At 41.1% G+C, this 21,803-nt stretch overlaps 1 protein-coding gene across 2 annotated transcripts in view; it reads right to left on the reverse strand.

The window, feature by feature from the left end:
* NEGR1 (neuronal growth regulator 1) overlaps positions 1-21,803 on the reverse strand; it is a 434,347-nt gene that overhangs the window by 52,058 nt on the left and 360,486 nt on the right. Inside the window, exon 7 of one of the 2 annotated variants that reach the window (XM_083448442.1) lies at positions 9,908-9,949. The exons of the other annotated variant lie outside the window; for it this stretch is intronic. Within the exon in view, the coding sequence (XP_083304568.1) occupies positions 9,908-9,949 (42 nt within the window). The remainder of the gene's footprint in view (positions 1-9,907; positions 9,950-21,803) is intronic. 2 annotated transcript variants of the gene reach the window in all.

The raw sequence follows: 21,803 nt of genomic DNA on the forward strand, positions 1-21,803 counted from the left end.
TAGAGTAGTATATACCCATGTAGTATATACCCATGGTGACAGCAGTCACAAAATTAAAAGACGCCTGCTTCTTGGGAGAAAGGCAATGGCAAACCTAGACAGCATCTTAAAAAGCAGAGACATCACCTTACCGACAAAGGTCTGTATAGTTAAAGCTATGGTTTTCCCAGTAGTGATGTATGGAAGTGAGAGCTGGACCATAAAGAAGGCTGATTGCCGAAGAATTGATGCTTTTGAATTATGGTGCTGGAGGAGACTCTTGAGAGTCCCATGGACTGCAGGAAGATCAAACGTATCCATTCTTAAGGAAATCAGCCCTGAGTGCTCACTGGAAGGACAGATCGTGAAGCTGAGGCTCCAATACTTTGGCCACCTCATGAGAAGAGAAGACTCCCTGGAAAAGACCCTGATGTTGGGAAAGATGGAGGGCACAAGGAGAAGGGGACGACAGAAGATGAAATGGTTGGACAGTGTTCTCGAAGCTACAAACATGAGTCTGACCAAACTGCGGGAGGCAGTGGAAGACAGGAGTGCCTGGCATGCTCTGGTCCATGGGGTCACAAAGAGTCGGACACGACTAAATGACTAAACAACAACAAACAACAATACCCATGTAACACCTGCAGAATTGAAAAATGATCTAAGTAACATTAAAACAGCCACCTGTGCCATCAGACAGAGTCCAATCCAACAGTAAATACTTCACTGAGTTTACTGGATACCAACATACCTTAAACACCTGGGCATTATACCCATGGGCAGCTTTTGGAAATGTAGTCAACCACAGGCAGACCCAACTGACCTACGGTATTCAAACCCTTCTGGAAGGAAATGCAAACTAGAGTCACTCTGGTCCTAAACAAAACTCTGTCAATAAACACTGCAATTGACCACACACATTGTGGGAGGGCAGAAAAGGTGGTTCCACCAGGCCATGTTCATAGCTTCCAAGAGATCTATAACAACATTTTGAAGCTTTTTGCAGAGTAATCTCCTGGACCAAAAGAAGTGAGTGGTCGATGAAGTGCTTCCGCTAGCACAAGGTTTTCTACCTGTGCAACTGAACTGCTCCCTCTCTTTCCCCTGTGTGCCCTTGCTTCCAAACTGTTCTAGAAAGTTGGGGCAACTCCCAGAACAGATTAAGGGGGCATATGGAGAGAGGAGGGGAGGGGGTCTGATGCACAGCCAAGTTGTTGCACTAGTAGAAGCACTAGTAGATACCACCCTGAGAGCCACAGCACAAGAACTAGAACTCAGCAGTTGCTTAGCTAGGCACTAGACACAGCCTTGATGGTCACCTATTGTTTTACTTGAGCATGTAAATTTGAACACTGCGTTGTTTTAAAGCAATTGCATGATTCCTGGAATAGGAAAGTACAGGATATAAATATAATGGTGAAGCATGGGGCTGGATCTTTAGCTGAGCAGGTACTCCATTAAAGTGGCCCAAGAGGGATGACTTTGTCTGGGAGTCCACACAGCGGCCAACGAGCCAAAACACCTCTTCCGCTGGCAGCCTGTGTTGGGTCGTGGCACCCGGTCCACATTGGGGTTGACTCTCCAGCACGGCCGACCCCACTAGGTTCCTATCAGCCAACATGTGGGCTTTCTGATGCTGGATACATGCCCAATGCCTAAGCAAACCTACTGACATCTGTAATCAATAATGTTGTGGCCTAATTTCAACCCAATACCCATCTCCTATGTTCATTTCCATGTTCTACCCCACACCGGACTGTGGTCATCATGCCTGTGACAGCAATAGTCAGCAAAAATTAGTGGATTTATACCACTAGTAGATTTATGTCCACACACCAACCTGCTTTAATAATCGTTCTATGAGGCTGCCTCGATGCTACCACATTACTGCTGACCGAAAAGCTATAGCTCAACAATAGAATTCCCTCTCCCTGTGTGATCTTTATGAATGCACAATAAAAAGGATGTTTCAGAGTTAACTGAAATATTTCAGTGATTGATTATAATTGGTATGGGGGTATTATGGTATGGTATTGGGGGACGCGGGTGGCGCTGTGGGTAAAACCTCAGCGCCTAGGACTTGCCGATCGCATAGTCGGCGGTTCGAATCTCCGCAGCGGGGTGCGCTCCCGTCGTTCGGTCCCAGCGCCTGCCAACCTAGCAGTTTGAAAGCACCCCCGGGTGCAAGTAGATAAATAGGGACTGCTTACCAGCGGGAAGGTAAACGGCATTCTGTGTGCTGCGCTGGCTCGCCAGATGCAGCTTGTCACACTGGCCACGTGACCCGGAAGTGTCTGTGGACAGCGCTGGCTCCCGGCCTATAGAGTGAGATGAGCGCACAACCCTAGAGTCTGGCAAGACTGGCCCGTACGGGCAGGGGTACCTTTACCTTTACCTTTACCTTTTATTGGGGGAAAGAGAGAATTATTTTGTCATTCATGTAATGAAGCCTGGCCAATGTTCTCCTTGTTTTCTTGATTTGCCAGTTCTATTCATAGCAGGCTGATAGTAGACATAGCTGTAAAAACCACAGATTGAATGCAAGATGGTACACAATATATTTGTTAAATTCAGCTACTACTTAAATAATACATATATATGTCTTCTTTATATGTTATTTAGAACTCTTTGTTTTTATTTCCTTTAATTCCTAGTGGCATCCCAATGTAACACACACACACGACTGTCATTTTTGGGAGGTGGCTGTTTGTTGGCTTGTTTGCTTGCTTTTTATTTTTTTATTTAGAATCACAATTATAGTTTCAGTCAGGTGATGTTTACAAGCCTTAATTACAGCCTAGACTTGAGTCAAGAAACCCCTTGAGTGGATGATCCCATTATCAGAAGGTGGGGAGCCAATTTGCACTGATTTCCCCATCTTCCTGAGAATCTCTGTTCTCTGAAAAGCTGCTTTGAAGGGGTTGGGGGACCCTCCAGAAAAAAAAGTGAGGGTGGCATGGGGTATTTGCTGGGAAAAGGGGTAATCAATTAAAACCAACTCCCCTTTTTCCACCTGTCAAACTTCAACTGGGTGAAAAACCATTTGTGTAAGAGCAATTTATTTATTTTTAACTGGAAGACACAGAATTGCTGTAAGTCAGTCAGTAAGTAAAGATTCAAGGAACTAATAGAACCTCTGAATCTAGCCTATGTCCATTTGGATCATAATGAGGCAAGGAAAGAAGGGCTACCCTTATGCTATACATATAATCAGTTATCAGTAATCAATATATTCATATATGCTCACATATAATCAGGGCTTACAGTATTTTTATCATCCATTTTGAATCAAAGGAAAGCTTTTGCCTTAGCTAACTGCAAACTGCTTGGAACAGCAACTTAGAACCGACCTTTCCCCTAGAAAACATCCTTGTACCCTGAACAAAGGGGAAGACATGAATCAGAGACACTGGTACAGAATCCCCCTCAGATGCAGGCTAAAATGATCTACAAGAACAGGAAGGGCCAAACCACAAAAACTCCAAAACTCCCTGTTCTGTCAGAACTGGGGAAAAGGTCAGAGTGTGCATCATTGTGCGTCATTTGTGCAGACGATGGAAAGCAGAAGTTAGAAGTAGAACTCTGCGCTTGACCAGGAGCCGTGAGCATGGCAAGAAGCACGCTAATTGGCTAATTTTGCTGGCAATTCGTGACTGTCTCATGATTGTCTCGTGATCTATGATTTGTTGTGATTTGCTCAGGTATAAAGACCTCAGGATTTCTGTCTCTCGGGGTCCCAGTTCTTTGGAAGAGATTCCAACTAGGTCCTTATTGCTTGGCAATAAAACCTCACCACCTTTTTCTCCAAAGCTGTGTCTGCCTGATCCTTATTCACTCTAAGTGGGTACCATCTATACTTTCACGTGCTTCATTAAGGCTATCAATGGCTACTAGCCACGAAGTCTGTTTTCTACCTCCAGTGACAGAGACAGTATGCATCTGAATAACAGTTGCCAAGAATCACAAATTGGGAGAGCACTGCTGCACCAGGTCCTGCTTGTGGAATTCCCATATGAGATCCCAAATTCAGCCATATAAGTATGCAGACATTTGTAAGGTTTCTGTTCTATATAATGCCAAGGTTCCTTTTCTGCTTTCATGAAAAACATATGCCACTTTTATTGTTTTAAAACAATCAGTTAATTAGGGATTCTTTTTACAAAACAGGAATGCAAGCAACATTATTCTTAATATAGATCTACCTTCTGTTTTGTGTGTATCTACCACAGCCTGTAAAGTAGGAGAGAATGCTTGCCTTAAGCACTTTTAAAACTATATCTGAATGGCTGTCATGCTCTATGACTATAGTCTAACAATAGATTTCCAGTGGGTGCACAAATCCAAATCACAGCATTATGTAATATTCAACAATAGTCTGCGCTACACAATCCTTATTTCCCCACAATAATTACGAACGGCACATAAAATATGGCTAGATGTAGGCAATAGTTTTTTGAGAATATAAGAGGACAAAAGTGTTGTGCTACATCAGAGCAAAGACCCATCCAGTCCGACATCCTGTTCGCACTGTGGGCGGCCAAATGGAAACAGAAAGCTTGCAAGAAGCACCTTAATTTGGCAGTCCTTTTGCTACTTGTGATTCACAGCAGCTGGTATTCAGAGACATACTGCCTCCAGCCCCTAGTGGCACAACACAGCCATCATGGTTAGTTGCCATGGATAGCCTTACTCTCCATGAATTTTTCTATTCCTCTCTCAAACCAGGCAAGCTGATGACCGCCACTACATCTCGTGAGAGGGAACTGCATGGTTCTAACTCGGGCATAGGCAAACTCTGGCCCTCCAGATGTTTGGGACTACAATTCCCATCACCCCTAGCTAACAGGACCAGTGGTCAGGGATGATGGGAATTGGTAGTCCCAAACATCTGGAGGGCCGGAGTTTGCCTATGCCTGTTCTAACTACATGGTCTTTGAAGAAGCACCTTTCTTTAGGCAGTCCTGCATCTTCCAACATGAAGCTTCATCAGTGGCTCCAGGTTCTCCAACTATGAGAGCGGGAGAAAACCTTATCTCTATCCACTTTCTCCATTCCATGCATCGTTCCATAGGCATCTCCCCCCCCCTAAAGCCCCAGTGTTTTAACCGTTTCTCACAGGGAAGTTGATCAAGCCCCTTGACCATCTTGCTTGCCCTTTTCTGAAACTTCTCCAGCTCTTTAGTATCCTTTTTGAGAAAATTCACAGTGTTCCAAGTGTGGTCACACCATAGATTTGCGTACCAGAATTATGATAGCAGCAGTTTTATTTCCATGGAATTCACCCTTTTTTTGGAGGGGGGGTGGGTTTGCCACACACTGCACTGACATCTTCATTGAGCTAGGCACTGTGACTTCAAGTTCTGGTCCCTGATCATTCGCTACCAGTTCAGATCCTATTAGCATACATATGAAGTTTTGGAGGGTTCCGCCCACCCTTTCACAATAATATCTGATAAAATAGGTTAATAGATTTTTAAACCCGTATATCAATACATCACATGCATTCCGTATGCAAGGAAACAACATTATGAATATTTATTCAAGCTCGTCGTCCTTGCATTTGAGGCTCATCTGATCAAATCTCTTGATCACATGGTGTTTTTTCATTTCTTGCATATAGCTGGCATAGTGAACCTATGAGCATATTAAGCTGCTTTTATGTGGAGTGAGACCAACTGCCTGTTTCAGCTGGCAAACAGTCCTCCAAGGTTATGCAAGTAGTCACAGCTTTGAAACTTGACATCCTGTTAATTGGAGATGCTAGGGATTGAACGTGAGATTTTGTGTATGCAAATCATGTACTCACCACTGAGCTGTGGCCCCTTGTTCAGTTCTCTAGTTCCTATTAATATTTTTCCCAATTATATAAATTCCTCTTGGCCAATCTACTATAAAACAATCTGCTTTCTGCAGTCCTTTGCTTGCAAATGTTAAACTTCTTCATTTTTAAGCTGTAAATTTCCACACTGCATCAACTTCCACCCAACACTATCTTCAGTGGAGATTATACATGTTTTGCAATGCTTTTCATTTAGTCATAGTTAATTTTGCCTGTCAGTCAATGATCTTCATGTAGAATTTCAAGCCAATTCTTGAAGTTCACTAGAAAATGTTCATTTGTTGTCGTCTCTCCCTTTCTCTCTCTTCATTGCTGCCAGCATTTCTGAATCATCATCAGTTGCAACAACATTGATCAGTACTGCCTGCCTCTCAAAATGTCAAACATTTATGTTTATGGTTTTTGTCCAGATGATATTTTTCAGGGTTTGTGAAGGAAATCCCTCTCCAATTATTTTTGATGTTGACTGAAAGTGAACAATGGCTAATTAGCAGCTAGCATGACAAGAAGAAGTGTTCATCATTGAGAGGTAGTTGGGTATGGTATGATGAACTAATGGGAAATGGAAGTTCTGCCAATGATGTCAGCAAAACAGAATCAAAACTGGGACCAAGATAGGCTCTTTAAACACATTATACTCATTTCTAAGGCTGTAATTTCCCCCTGTCATCACTGATTCCTTCTTTCTCATGAAAGCCTCCTAAAACAGTGTAACATAGGCCACCCATAAACATTTCTGTTTTCAAAAGTACTCCATAAATCTTCATTATTTGCACTCCAACTTCATTTGCTGACAAGGAATAAACAGCTATTAAAAACACACAGCCCTAGATTGCTACATTTTAGTTGTACATTCAAAGTGTTGAAAGAACTCGAACATTAAAGCTAAGCAATTTACATCGCCAGTGAGACAAAACAAAATGATACAATATCTGTTTTGTTTAACGTTAAAATAAACTGGCCACGATCCAGCATGAACTCAGACACACTAAAGCCCATTCGTATCTGTTATTAACTCCTTACTGGATTGTAGTGCGCGTTATTTGTGTGGGGGGGGGGGAGTGATAAGGAAACAGATTACTATCACCATCACCATGAAATGTTTCAGGGCTGTTTTGTAGGTGTAATGGCCCATCCAAAGCAGCTTAAAATAAGAAAATGCCACACAAAAAAGAAATCAAGGGTACAAAAATAACCAAACCCATTCAATCTCCTCAAAAACCAGGAAGCCCATAAAAGGACCTGTGTTTTTTTCTGTTTCTACACTGTGCAGATGGCTTCATGCTGTGAAGCAGTCAATAAATCTGTATAACAACAACAACAACAAAGGTGGAGAGATGAAGCCACTAAGACACCCACTGCCTGTGGAACACTTATAGAAGAAGTGAATGAAATAAATCAAAAGGGGACCATATTAAGAACCCATCATTCCTTCTTGTTCAATCAGTGGGCTTCTTCAAGCATTAAGCCATTCAATTACAATCATCTGGAGTGGGACCAGTCCTGCACCCACAAGTTGACTGAAGGTCTGAAGAAGGAAACTTCTTGTTTTGCCAACTGGCAGCGGTTCATTTTGGACATACAAATGGGGTAAAGGGTAAATATTTTTCTTAAACAGCTAAAAGCAAGCTACAAAGCATTACAGCTATGCTTACGGTCCCTGTGGTTTCTGGCAACCCCATCAGCAATAGGGGGTTACGTTAGTAGCCTTGACAATATTTATGCATTCTCACTACAGCGAAAGATCAATTAGTCATTGGGCGGGTAGTAGTAAGATGAATGGATACTCCCTACAGCAGGTATTGCCACTGGATCCTGCCTTTATCTAGAAGATAAATCTTCTAGATAAGGCTTACCCAGCAGATTGAAGTTCCCAAGGAATCTTGGCACATAACTAGCCATGGGGAAGCAAAGTATTACGGAATACTAATAAAAAGACAGTATTAAGAGTTTGAAGATCACAGGCCCACAGGATTTCTAGTCCTGAAAGGAGCATTGCTGCATACCACCTAAATCTTCATGCAAGGTGATAGCAACCCTTGCTTCTTTGCATGTATGTCTACGAGAGCCAGTGTGGTGTAGTGGTTAAGAGCGGTAGACTCCTAATCTGGGGAACCGGGTTCGTGTCTCCGCTCCTCCACATGCAGCTGCTGGGTGACCTTGGGCCAGTCACACTTCTTTGAAGTCTCTCAGCCCCACTCACCTCACAGAGTGTTTGTTGTGGGGGAGGAAGGGAAAGGAGAATGTTAGCCGCTTTGAGACTCCTTAAAGGGAGTGAAAGGCGGGATATCAAATCCAAACTCTTCTTCTTCTTCTATGTTCCCATTGTGGCCCTGTCCTTCTGGGGAAAGCTTCAGAATTCTCAATAGTGTCCGCTTGCATGTGCCTGTTTTTCACAAAGCAGACATAAAATGTAGCCTTTCTGGGAAGAGAGGAGTATAGCTTATGTGGGCATTGGCCACCAACTTGGAAAATCCTCTGCAGTGAACCACCAATACTTTACAGTGCTCAGGAGGGAATAATCTATCTGATGGCACTGTGTGATTTTGTGGATCTCCACTTGTCAATACTATACTGTTCAGATTTGTTATGATCTTTGGTTGAGCAACAAATCTACTGATTGACTGTAAGTTTTAGGCTCACGAGTAGGTATGGGGAGGAATGTTAAAAGTATAGAAAAAGTGCACCAGAACACATGCTCCTCAACCTGCAAAATGTTTCAATTGAGGATCGCTTTCAAACAAACAACGAACAACTTGGATATAAATGAACTTTAGGCTGAATTATGTTTTATAGCATAGCTTTTTTTTATAACACTGTGGTAAAATGAAAAGAAAAAGCAAATTCTAGTGAGCTATATTATCAGCTATGTGGCAAGTGAGACTACCAGACAATCCCTAAGCACGGCTTTTAGGTGTTTCTTTCAAGACACTGCTAGATTAGTTTGTTGCACAGCTGTGTCAGACACTGCATGAATGACACAGAAAACACATGAGAATTTCTACAGAAGCAGTGGGAACTCTCATTCTTTATAGTTCAAACTATACATCTTCAACGCAGGGCAAATTTCCACACTAAAGACTACCATATTTCAAAAGTTTGCGAAGCTAGAATTTGGGTGTCAGCATCTGCCCTCGGCGTTGTGGCTACCAGGGGTAGGCCAAGTCTTTGCTGAAGATTTGTAACATGCCTGTATCAAAACACTGCTATGGTTTTGTAGAAATATGCACTGGTTTGGCAACAGAACCTGTTTCCACAGTTCTGATTTTTTTAGAGGTTAGGTAAAGAAAGACATTCCTTAAGTACTATGATATATATATATATATATATATATATATATATATATAGCCATTCTACCCATCAGGGTTTTTGGGTTTTTTTAGAGCTAAAGTAACCTCTGCAGGTGTTAGTCCAGTGAAATTATGGCAGGAAGTAAATAACAGAATAGCCCTCAAAGACCAAGGAATGATTCTGTCTTTTTTATTAATCGGGAGATGGAAAATCTGCATTTCTCTCTGAAGATCTGACTCTGTAAGCTAAAATTAATAAAATTCTTCATCTTGTGTTACTTCTGCTCATGAAGCTTTGCTATGTGAACAACCTTTACAGAAAAAGGTAGCCCATCATTAGCACAGCCCTGCATTCGGTCATAGATGTTCCAACACAATATGCACAAAGGAAGAGCCAGGGGGAAAAGAAAACTCACACAAATGCCTTGCTTCCAGCAAAACAGCCAACAATCAATTTAGCACAGATAATACCACAAAGAGAATATAAAAAGCACAAGGCATTTCACCACTAAGCCAATGCTGTCTGCATCTGCTGTGTGATCTTTGGGACAGAGGGAAACAGAGAAGCGCTTTCATAAAAGAAATCTACCAAGGCAGAATAGCATTTGCCCAAAGAGCAGCACAAACGGTGAATGCACAAAGACAGGAAAGAGACAATTCAGCAGTAATAGAAGTAATACTGCTCAACACCAACTGCGTGTCTACTGGCATGACAGCAACATATATGTTGTCATTCCTTGGAAAGACAGGGAGGGAGAGAGTACCCAAGCATACTTTGGGGGTGTATGTGGATACTGACCTGGGCTTGAGACAGGACTAGTAGTAGTAGGCTCAATAATTTCTACAAAAAGGGAAAAGGAAGAAAAAAAAGAACATTTGGATATTAATCACATATGGAAGACAAATACAAAATGAGACAGTCATCGGTCATGGTCATGCAACAGATAATGCTTATGAGGTTAACTTAGGAAACAAGGAAAACAAACAAAAGCCACCAAGACTGGCGTTTTCTGTGAAAATCATGCAGTAAGCAAAAACTGTGTTCATGGGTGACACATCAGTTTCTTTATTCATGCATCACTAAGACACAGGAGTCAAAATAAAACACTCTGAGAGACAAACTACAGCCAAACTGCCTTTGCTGACCTACCCTTGAAGTTCTCTGATAAAGTTGTCTGGTAGGTGACTGAAATCAGCATACAAAATACACCTTAATATCCATCTTTTAATGTGAATACAGATGTAATATCTGCTCACACAACGGATTTTAAAAATTTATTGGGCTTTTTAAAAAACGCATCTGTCCATACAAAGGTCCAAAATACCTTTCAGTGATTTAATCAAGGATTTTTTTTTTAATGCATCAAATGGACAAAAACGGAGACATACATTTTGGTTTAGTAAATTTGAAAGGAAAGTTTAAAATAAGGTTCACAGCAGCTCAGTGAGTCATGAAACAAGGCATTAATTTAAGGTTTTCTCAATACAGGCCAGCTTTAATTTCATTTAATTGGTGGCATTCAATAATGTCCACCCCCTGTACAATGGAAATCTGCTTGCATAGCAGAATGTAAACTTCTTTCCTTCCCCCTTGCAGCCCCACAGAAAATCACTCCGCAGGGTCCCCCAACCCTCTGGAGCAGATTTTGGGGCACATGGGTGGCAGTTTCAGGGGAGAAAACAAAACCCCTGTGTGTTCAAGGGGACACTTCCTTGCACTACATTGGATTCCACCCATTGACTTTTATTAATGGCCAACAAACAAATTATATCAGATTTATAAATATAGATAAGGTACAAACCAGTAGCAGTATTTCAAACCAGAAGCAGTATTTTCACACCAAAGTCCAATTGTCCACAAACACTTTTCTTTGGAATTGTCACACTGATTTAGTGCAAGTTACTTTTAAGTAAGTATCCAATGGATTGTAACATACCATTTTTCACTTTTCATTTCCATCTATATTTTTGTCACTCTCTGCCTGACACAGCATACGCAAATCAAAACCAGGCTAATACACAACTCAAAGAATTAAATTCAAATGACCATTTCTTTAAAATGCTGCTGTATTTGAAATGAAAAACATGTCAAAATTGTGTATCATTATATTCTAAGCACTTTTTTTTTTTGTAAAATATATTCTTTCAGCTCTCAAAAAAGAAGAAGAAAAGCCACCATCAACTTCACCTATAAATTAGCACATTTTTTAAAATGGAAAACGATTTTGGATTGGCACTTCTCTGATAATTATGCTACTTGAAGACCTTGACCTGCTATGCAGTAACTTCACAATTCCTTTGAGAAGCTAAAATGCATGGCCTTTGAAAGGCTATTATTTCGTATCATATACTGTCAATCATATCCAAGGATTGAAGCCACAGTATTAATTCTCCCTCCCTTTTGCTCAGACAGCTCGTAGTTGCTCTTATGCTGACTTGAAACGCCATGGCATTACTTCAGATCAGAATTCAAGCATCACTCTATTATACGGTAAAAGAAGTAAGGAGCATTAAATTTTCACTCACACTTAGAACACATTAGCTTTCTTGGGGAGTTAACCTAACCCTTTGCACATATTGGAATTATGTATAAATACTGGTAGGGAGGAATTCTTCTACATCTCAGGAGAAGAAATATCCCTGCAAATCAAGACAAAAGTTACAAGTACCAGGAGTTTTATTTCTCCCCTGTGGCACACCAACAACATGCGTTCGCGGAAGTGATGATGGCTGCCAGAAGCCGAAATTGTACATCAAGTGTGGTAGTGAATGCAGCAGATCCAGCACACAGATTAATATCCATTAGAGAAATGAAAGTACAGTAACTTGAAGATGTTCATAATTGCCTGTTGCTGCAGTCCTATCACATTTACAGAGCAATCCAAACCTGGATCCACCATGCTTGATTAGGGGTTGGATGGGGGTGGAGGTAGAGCAGGAAGCCCTGCTAGAAATCAGTGCTCCAGTGCGCCTTTCCAAACAGCCAGCAGAAATCCCTAGAACAGGACGAGGCACAAGAGGCAGAAATAGCACAGGGTCTGCTGGATAATGAACCAACCGTGCTGTTATCATGTGATGTTATTGAGACTGGCCTGGGTCTGGAAACATGCACAGTGAAGGGACCACTGCCGCGTTCCCCTCCTTCTGTCCTGTGGGTGTGGCACTGGCTTAACGCAACCTGAGACAAACCCCATGTGGAATGGGAGAGCAGGATGAGTCAAGGAATGTTTGGTCTGGTTCAAATGTGCTCAAAAGCAACTCTCAAGAGTATGGCTGTGGATTAAATAATCTGGCCTGGCATGAACATGCATGGCATGTGTTCATCCTAAATACTGAGCTGCAATTTTGCAAGTGTGTGGTGGGTGAGATTACCCCCCCCCCCAAAAAAAACCTTTAATTGCCCACAGGAAGCTGTCTCTGTGAGCATACTTTCTCCATGTCAGAACTGCTTCCTTCACACTGCAGTTAATGTGACTAGCTCTACGTGGGAACTAATGCAACCTAAAAATGATAAATAATATATTTGAACCAGGTCCTAGTAAAAACCTAATAGGGTTAGTGGTTGCAAAGAACATGGGACAATGATTTATTAGGAGGGTGAAATATTTTAAGCAGTGAAGATGAAGCTTATTAGGAAAAGTGTTTTACAAAAAATAATAATTCCCTGTTAAAGCCAAAAAAGAGAGAGGTGAAATTAGCAGAGGAAGAAAAACTATTCAGTTGCCAGAAGGAATCCAAATAACCAGCATGGAGTAGAAAGGAACTTTCGTTGGGTTTGTTAAAAGTGCTGGGAATTGTAGCTTTTTGAGGAGCCTCCTAACAACTCTCAGCACACTTAAATGAACTACATTTCCCAGGATTCATGGGGGTGGGTGGTGGGTACCAAGTGGTATAAGAGTACTTTAAATGCATGGTACATATGTGACTTTGATTTAGGGCTCCAAGAAATGTACACAACACCTTCAATACATCCATAGTTCCCAAGGAATTGTGGTTATCTTTATTTTAAAAAGCATTATTCAGTGGTGATGATGACATAAATTTTCTCTCTTGCTGTTCTGTGATAACATGTTATTCCGACACTGAAAAAGTTAATCTTCCTCCCCCTCCCGTTTGGTCACTTTATAGAAGCTATAGGGTCCATTTAATACAGCAAACACCATTCTTACAATATTTACGGAGGCAATTCTGCTTGCCATAATAATCTATATATATCTCAGAGTAAAATTTCCACAAAATCAGTTTCTAAAGGTTGTCCAGGAAAAGAAATTGCTTGCTTTTACCTGCAAATGGGATCGTTGAAAAGAGGCCTCTGTGCATTCACACCCATGTGACTAAGTCACAGCTCATAGCCTTTGAGGAATCATCAAGATTGATGCAGAGTTTCCATTCTTGCCAAGTCTTGATATAGAAATTCTAGCAGTTTTCCCGAAATTTGTCGTGCTTTCTGCACATCAGTTTATGGGTGTTTTAACCTGTTCACAGCTAAACATCTGAAGTCTTGTGAACAGGACATACGTGCAAGAGAACAATTACCGTATTTTTTGCTCTATAAGACTCACTTTTTCCCTCCTAAAAAGTAAGGGGAAATGTGTGTGTGTGTCTTATGGATCGAATACAGGCTGCGCAGCTATCCCAGAAGCCAGAACAGCAAGAGGGATTGCTGTTTTCACTGCACAGCGATCCCTCTTGCTATTCTGGGTTCTGAGATTCATAATTTTTTTTCTTGTTTTCCTCCTCCAAAAACTAGGTGCGTCTTATAGAGCAAAAAATACGGTAATACCACATAGCATGATGCAGTGCTGCAGCACGCGAAAGCTACATGCACAAAAGCATCCTGGGCTATTACATGAAACAAGGAGTTGATACTGAATGAACTGACATGCATGATGCAACTGAAGTCCAATGAATTCAGGGTAGGGGTTGAATTTTCTGCAGACATCTGCTCTTCAGGATCAAGAAATGGGACTCTCTTCCCCTTCCTCACATTACATTTCCCTTCCTTCACATTACTAGTGAGTAGGCTGAATTCTCAGAGGTCTCTTTCAAATAATTCTGTTCACAAATAGAAAACCTCAACTGCTGCATCAATCAAACACTACCAGTTTGAGGGTTCTGCCATACAGTTATCCTCAACATTTGCTCTCCTCACCTCTCTGATGATGGCAAAGAAGCCAAATCTTAATCTGGATAAAATGACGACATTGTGGGTGAGGAAACCAGTTTCCCTAGATGGAGGTATGTGATCAGTCCTGGATGGGATGACAGTCCCCCGAGTTAGCAGTTTGGGGGGGTCTCTCCCTGGATCTGGATCAACCTATGATAGCTGGCATCCATTTTCAGGAGTTCCCTTTATCAGATTCATTTGCCACCTGGGACCCTATGTCACGAAAGCAGACCTGATCATGGTTATTCGTGTGCTCTGGCTTCATACAGATTAAGCTACTGTAACATGTTCCACATCAGGCTGCTGTTAAAGACAGTTTGGAAGTTCACGTTGGTTCAAAATGAAGCTGCCGTGTTCTTTATGGGGCCAAGCAATCGGAGCACAGAATACATGGTGCTCCTTCCAGGAGAGATGCTTTCAGAGAAGCCTCTTTAAAATGGAAACCTTTCATTATTTCCTTAAAACCAGGCCTATAAACCACACCCTGATAAGCTCTATGAAGTTTCTGGCTTTTAAGCAAATGTTTCGCAATGATCTCAGCTAAACAAACTTTTCAAACTGATTTCTTTTATGAACATAAGGATGTTGATGGATATAGACATTCTCAATATAAATATCATTACTACACTCAGTAAATATTGTTGCTTTGTATAATTTGTGAGAGGAATAGACCTAAAATATTGTTATGAAACAGAATACAAAATGATGTTTTTAATTAACCACTGATAAATCAATAAAAACAAGCTTTAGGAAACAGATTCCAAAGTTAATATACTGGTAATGTGCCAAAAGGGCCACAGATAGACTGACTAGTCTTCAGATTCTGTAGAGATGTTTAGAATGAGTAAACACCTAGATACTGGATTCTGCTTCCTCACCAATTACTCCATTGGGTGTTTCAGAAACAAATGTTTAGTTTTTGATTATGTGATCTATGGGAAATAGTTTCCACAAACCACAAACATACACAAGATGCCCAGCTTTCTGAATTCATGCAACTGTAATAAGAAGCTCTTAGATTCAACATATTTCAAATAAAAGAGTGATGCCCAGACAAAGAAATGGTGGTATTTTTATATCACTATTATGTGAACATAAGGCACTGCATTTTTCTCCTTCAGGAAAACCAGCAGTAGAACAAAAGGTTGTTCATAACAGTCATGATGTCTAATCTGTCATGTGTTAAGGCTTCTATCCGATTTTTAATGGGAAACATAATTAATTTTTAACTGCCCCATTACAGCCATCCATGCCTCCTTGTAATGATTTTCCCTCACACATGCCCTTAGGGTAGTATATCAAAAGACACTGTATGGGAGAAGCAGAAGTGGTAGACATCTTCAGAAATCTTTCCTCGCTATTTATCCACTTATGACTTTGTTACATGATATATCCCAGTGAAAATCCAGAGCAGTAGCCATTTTGCTCTTTCTTTTTCCCACAATACAGCAGTACTACAAGGCCATTGGCTGTTTTTAGCCAAATGAAATGAATAAATTAAAACAAGTTTTGCACATCATGGCAACTTTTACTATGCCACAAAGAATGGGAAACACATTCCTCCCCACCGCCGCCGCCGGGGATCCAGAGAACGCAATGTGTATGTTGGAAAGCTTCAGCATAGAAACAAAGGAAGCCCTCTTATACCAAGTCAGACGACTGCTCCAATTAGTTCAGAGTTGTCAACATTGACAAGCAGTAGCTCTCCAGGCAGGAATCTTTCCTGCCCCGCATGGACACCAGGGATTGAAGCTGGGACCTTTTGCATGTAAAGCATGAGGCATCTACCATTGAGCTACATCCCTTCCCCCAAATCCTGTGGTCCTTCCCCCCAAAACATGCGCATGGTTCTTCTGGTGGGAGTATCCCACTCTAGAAGTCCTATAATCTATAAGGAACAGAGGGGCTGCCATCAGATGGAGGGGTTTGAAGTCCCCCATGCACAGATGATGTTTCACTTTGTTCATACCATTCTGCCATCCCTTATTACCTAACGAGACAGAGGACGATGATTTTGAAAGGAAATATTTTATCTTCTCAAACTTGATTCTTAGATCCATATTCGGAATCTACTTTATTCCATTAAAACAGAGACCAAGCTTCTTTCAAAAGAAACAAGGTTGGCTGAGACTTATCGTCATGCTTATAAGTAGACCCACTGAAATCTATGGAATTTAAATTAGTCATGAGTACTAACTTAACTTAAAACCTATCATTTCAATGGGTTCAGTCTAAGCATGACGAAGTCTGGAGCCAAGCCAGGGAAAAAACCTCCTTCTTCAGATTTAAGCATTTTCAAAATTCTTGTACACCAACTCAGCTACTTATTTGAAATCTTCTTATCAATAAATGCACACTAATGACAGGATCAAAGAACCCTCAAACTCCTTCCACGAGCCCAAGAGGGTCTGATTTTCCTTTAACAGGAGTTACAAATCTCCCACCCTTTTAGGAAATGGATTTTTGCACCGAGGAAAATATTTAAAAGCACAGATATGGTGGGTTCTTAAAAACTGCAGCATACGGAAACAACTTCACCACTCCTTTCTCATGGATTGGCCTCTTCAGCAAAGTGAATGGGGCAGGTTGTGGGTACAAGCAGCCTTGTTTTCTCTTCTCAAAGTAATCTTTTTAAAAAAACCAACAACCCCCGCCCAAGGATTCTGCTTTTATCCATTTTGAGAAACATAGGTAATCATACAGCAATCATATCACAAATTTCCTATTCTTTGGGGGGGGGGAGTTTTGTAGCACACACTGTGGGAAGGTTAAACTGCATCCCACTTAATAACATTTTCTCAGACCACTCAAGAAGATGGAAAGTATGCAGCCAATTATCATAGAGAAAAAGTCACATCATCTGAGTGAAGTAAAGAGAATACTGTTAACAGTTTTAACATTTTGCATCAGGCAACCATCAACTTTCACATAACAGCCTATCCAAGAACCTCAAGGGAAGTGAGCAGCAGTGAGCTAGTATGGGCTCCAAAAACATGTCCTTTTGTCAGCACTGTGACCCAATACCCCTGCAGTAGAACAGAAAGAATTGGTAGCCCCAATATTTGTACTCCATGCTCCCAACTTCTCATTGCATACTCTTGATAACTTGCATCCGCAGCACTGTGGAACCTGGCCCAAAATGCAAAGGCAGACCGGAGTTGAAGTGCAACATTGCCTTACAATGCCACTGAAATTCTGAACTGCAAGTCTTGCGTTGGGTAGGGTGATGTCGGTCCTATATTGCAACAACATAATATACGACATATTCCCCTGCTTTTCTTTTTCACACAAAATGAAGCAAAAGGCAAAGCTATGACATATGACACCTCCTTAAGAATATACCCAGGGGCGTAGGAAGGGGTGTGTGGCCTGCCCCGGGTGTCATTCCTGAAGGGGTGACAAAATGGCATACCGCGGGGAGCGGCACTTACCGCAGTGCCTGGCCTGCAGTGTGCCTAAGCCACGCGTCTCCCTTGGGAGTGACACGGTGGCTCAGGGGCCTGCGCTGCCCGAAACGGCAGTGTGGGGCTTGCGTCCACCAGGCGGACTCCATGGGCAGCTCGCTGCAGCACCCCCCTGGGCAGATTGCCATGGTGCCCCTGTGGACGGCTTGCCCCGTCCCCGCCAATCTGGGTGCCAGAGCAGCTAGCTATGCCCCTGAATATACCACCTGAAGCAACTGCCTCATCTAACGCTATACACAGGTCAAACCTGCGAGTCGATTATAGGATTTACTGTTGTAAAAGTTGGAAAGTATCAGAAAATTGCCCATCTCTGAAACTTCAACAATCTGTAGTTCCTTAAGTCAACATTCTAAAGCTGTAGCAATTAGATCAATGCTAGCAGACAATGATACTGTCATGAGGGTTTTTTTTGGGGGGGGGCAGGCTGAATGCCTGCCTTCCTCCTAATTCTTGGAATAGCCAAGCTAGTTTCCTGGTGATCTGGTGATCCATTCAGAGGAACAAAAGAAGTGTCTCTGTGCAAGATGGTAAATCGGTGGGGAGGTCCTCTCTCTACTCACAGCTATTAGAAGGACAAAGGCAGAGTTGAGGGCAGAATTTGGAGCGATGTGAGCATGAAGCAAAGAAGCAAGTTGGGAATCTAGACAGACAAACAGACAGACAGACAGACAGAGCCATGATTAATTTCTGTCTGAATCCACATCTGAAGCAAGGCCCTTTGGGGGTGTTAATGCTGTGAGTCCATTGGCTCAGGTTGTATATATTTGTAAACAAACCATATATCATAAAGATAGAACAGACTCCATTGTATTTCATTTCCAAATAAACACAAACCCTGGGTAAGCACCTGAAATTCCTGGAATCTTGCACCACTCAGAGACTGGGGTGGTGCTCAACAATATAAATGAATTGATTGTAGCTCGAGTAACTTGCACAGCTGTGTTACTATTTTTAAAGAAGGGCTTAATGAAAGGACAAACAGGAAAGATTATGTGATCGATAACAATTAAAAAATTAGTAAGCACATCATGTCCAATAAAGACTATTTCGTACATGCTGGTAGGTCTGAGTGTTTTGATCATCTACTGCAGGATGCCGGAGGATTTGTTCAGTCTTTTTTTTATCTTCTGTGAATGTCTCAACTGGTTTATATTCATAGCAAGAGTTACATGCGTGGTGACAACATGCAGAATGGTCCTGTCATCACTCACCGCAGACAAAATGCTGCTTATAAGCAGAACTGTAGACATTTTTATGAAGATTGTTCCTCAGCCTGGCTACAGCTACTAACTGCTGTCGGCTGGACTGTGTGTATTTTTAGAAGTTCCCCCTGATGATTCTGCTAGAAAAACAACCCCTCAGGAGAAGACTATAGGAAAGACAAGGGCTAGATTAGAAAACGTTACAGCTCTGTTATTGGTTTTACAGTGGAAACAGGCAAGCACAGGACTAAAATTCAACTAATCTCAATTACATATCACAGCATGACCTGTTTTTTTTCAGAGGCATCGTACTCACAGCCAATCTCTTCACAGAACTGAACTGGATTTTGCCATGTGACACCCTTTCCCCCTTATCATCAGGGAAAATGAAGCATAAACTGCTTTAAAAGCCTATAACCTCCAAGCATTCCTCATCATGCGATTTCACTGTGTGAGCTCCACCCCACTGTCACATCACCACCACCAACATGCCGTCAGCAGTCCACACTGCAGAAGGTCAGTTCTCAATGTGCAAGATAAGTGCAGGGCAGGACTGAGAATGAGATCTTTCTGCAAAACTATGGTTTCCTTTTTTCAGTCTGAAATAAGTCTCCTACAAATAGCTCCTCCCTCAGTGCTGCAATGGATGTGGAGAACGTATAGTAAAAAACACCATGAATTCATAACTGGCAGCTTATGGACACACAATTGTTTTCGTAGGACTGTCTGCAAACAAATTCAGGTAGTGGACTGACAGCCAAAATTAGTTGGAAAAGAGCTGAAGAAGTAACATCCAAGTGAAAGAAAATGGTCATTTAGTGTGTATTATTAGTTAGCATAAAGTTGGATTCCCTTGAAATACTATTACATTAATTTCAGCTGCCCATTTGTGTCACATTTTATGCTGCAGTTTACTCATCAATTACTAGGATAGCTTTTGCATCAGAATATACACATTATCTTTGAAATACAGACCATTCTAACTTGCAGGAGAAATCTGTCATTTGCAGAAAGCTGCAAGGGAGATTCTTTGAAGGATAATGCTTTTACAACATGCACACACAAATAAAAATGGGAGGAAATGACTTGTTTTATTTCATTGTAGAAGTAGAAAAATATTGTTTCTGTGCTACTAAATGCACAGATGTCTTAATATTTTTAAAAATATTTTAAATGTTTTTTAAACAATGGACATGGTGAGATGTATAATGAGCTCTAAATACCCAACATCATTACAGGGAGTTTGTTGGCTGTTGGCATTATATAATATGGCCCTTCAACATTGTAGGGGGGGGACTGAGAAACTGCTTCTAAACAACAGGAAATCCATGGAAATCACCTCCCCTTTTCTATTGGTGGAGAAGCCCACTTTATTGTGACCCTACCTGCAAACAAGGAGCCTTTCCACAAATGGAAGAGATGGTCTAGATCAAATGCAACGCACAGTCATTCTTACATACTGTCAGCTGAACAACAAAAATAGATAATGAACAATCCAAGTGAATAGTTCGTGCCTAGCAATATCACCCACCTCTTTTATCTGACCATGGCAATGAAGCTAAGAAATACAAACGCCTAAGATGCTTGTTTAAAGCCACAAAACATAAGAGGAACAGAAAACTGTGAGTAGATTCAAAATTTCTATGTGATATTTTCAATTATTACTTGGCTGTATGAATTGGTGAAAGAGTTCTCCTGTGTCATTCTTCTTATTCTCAATTGGCCTTACTAGGAAGTAAACAGATGTGATCCCAGAATGATTCAGGATGACCGATTCCATGAAAGCAGAAGAGAGACAAGACTATGAACAATGAAAGTGAACAAAGAGAAAAGATAATCGCTTCGAAAACACTGTAATGCAGGGGTCCCTTTCAACTCAACAAGTCTATGATAAAATAGACTGACTGGAGCGGACTCTGGGAATCCTAGAGCATACATCTTATTTTTAAACAACACTTTGTAAACTTTTTGATCCAGTTTACGAACTTCCATGGGTTATCAGGGTAGCCACTGTTAAAAAATCCAGGTCTACATGTACCTTCGGTCGGACATAGGAAGGCAATTATTTTATTGTTATGTAAAGGTGAAGTCATGCTGTGATAATTCCTTGTAAAGAAAATGAATGTGCTGTTATATATATATTTAAGCATCTCGCTTAATCCAGAACTACAGCCTGTTGTCTCTACAGTACATTTCTATGTCAAATAGAGAAAAGTATTCAATAAGCATTTAGGAAGCATTAATAGAATCTGTAGTGCTGCTATAACCACATTCATGTGTAAGATGTGCCAAAGTACTTATTCCCAAGCGTAAGCAGTATGTGCATTAAAATCCTTATTTCTAATCTTAGAATAGTCAGAGGAAACAGCTGGCTTAGGTGTTATTTTTACAGCTGTTCAGCACAGAACAAAAAGAAAGTGACAAAGTACTCACTGCTCGTTAAAGCTTATTCTTTCATTAATATGTATAAATAGAAAGTCCATGAATAATGTAAGACATAGGAAAAATTGTTTGCGGTTTTGCTCTTAAAAATCCATCTGATTAGCACTACTCCAATAATTATACAGCCTTGTTCTCAGAGGTCATTTTCCAAATCTGCATAACTAGTTATGTAGGGGAATAACTCAAGTTTTTAGGAAGGCAAACATATAAATTAGAATTGTGACACATTCATTGCTTGCTACAGGGATGCCTTCTGCACAAAACCCCTTCATCTTGGAACACAAATTAATCAGCACTCCTTTCAAATTAGATGTTTTTTAGTTACATGTTTCTCAGTTACTGCAAAAAACCAGGTTGCTGTCCACCCTTCTCTCCCCCGTTATTTAAAAATGTATGTCTGAAGTGTTCAATAAATCAGCA

The sequence above is a fragment of the Podarcis tiliguerta genome (assembly GCF_965153285.1).
Source record: "Podarcis tiliguerta genome assembly, chromosome: 6".
Lineage (NCBI taxonomy): Eukaryota > Metazoa > Chordata > Lepidosauria > Squamata > Lacertidae > Podarcis > Podarcis tiliguerta.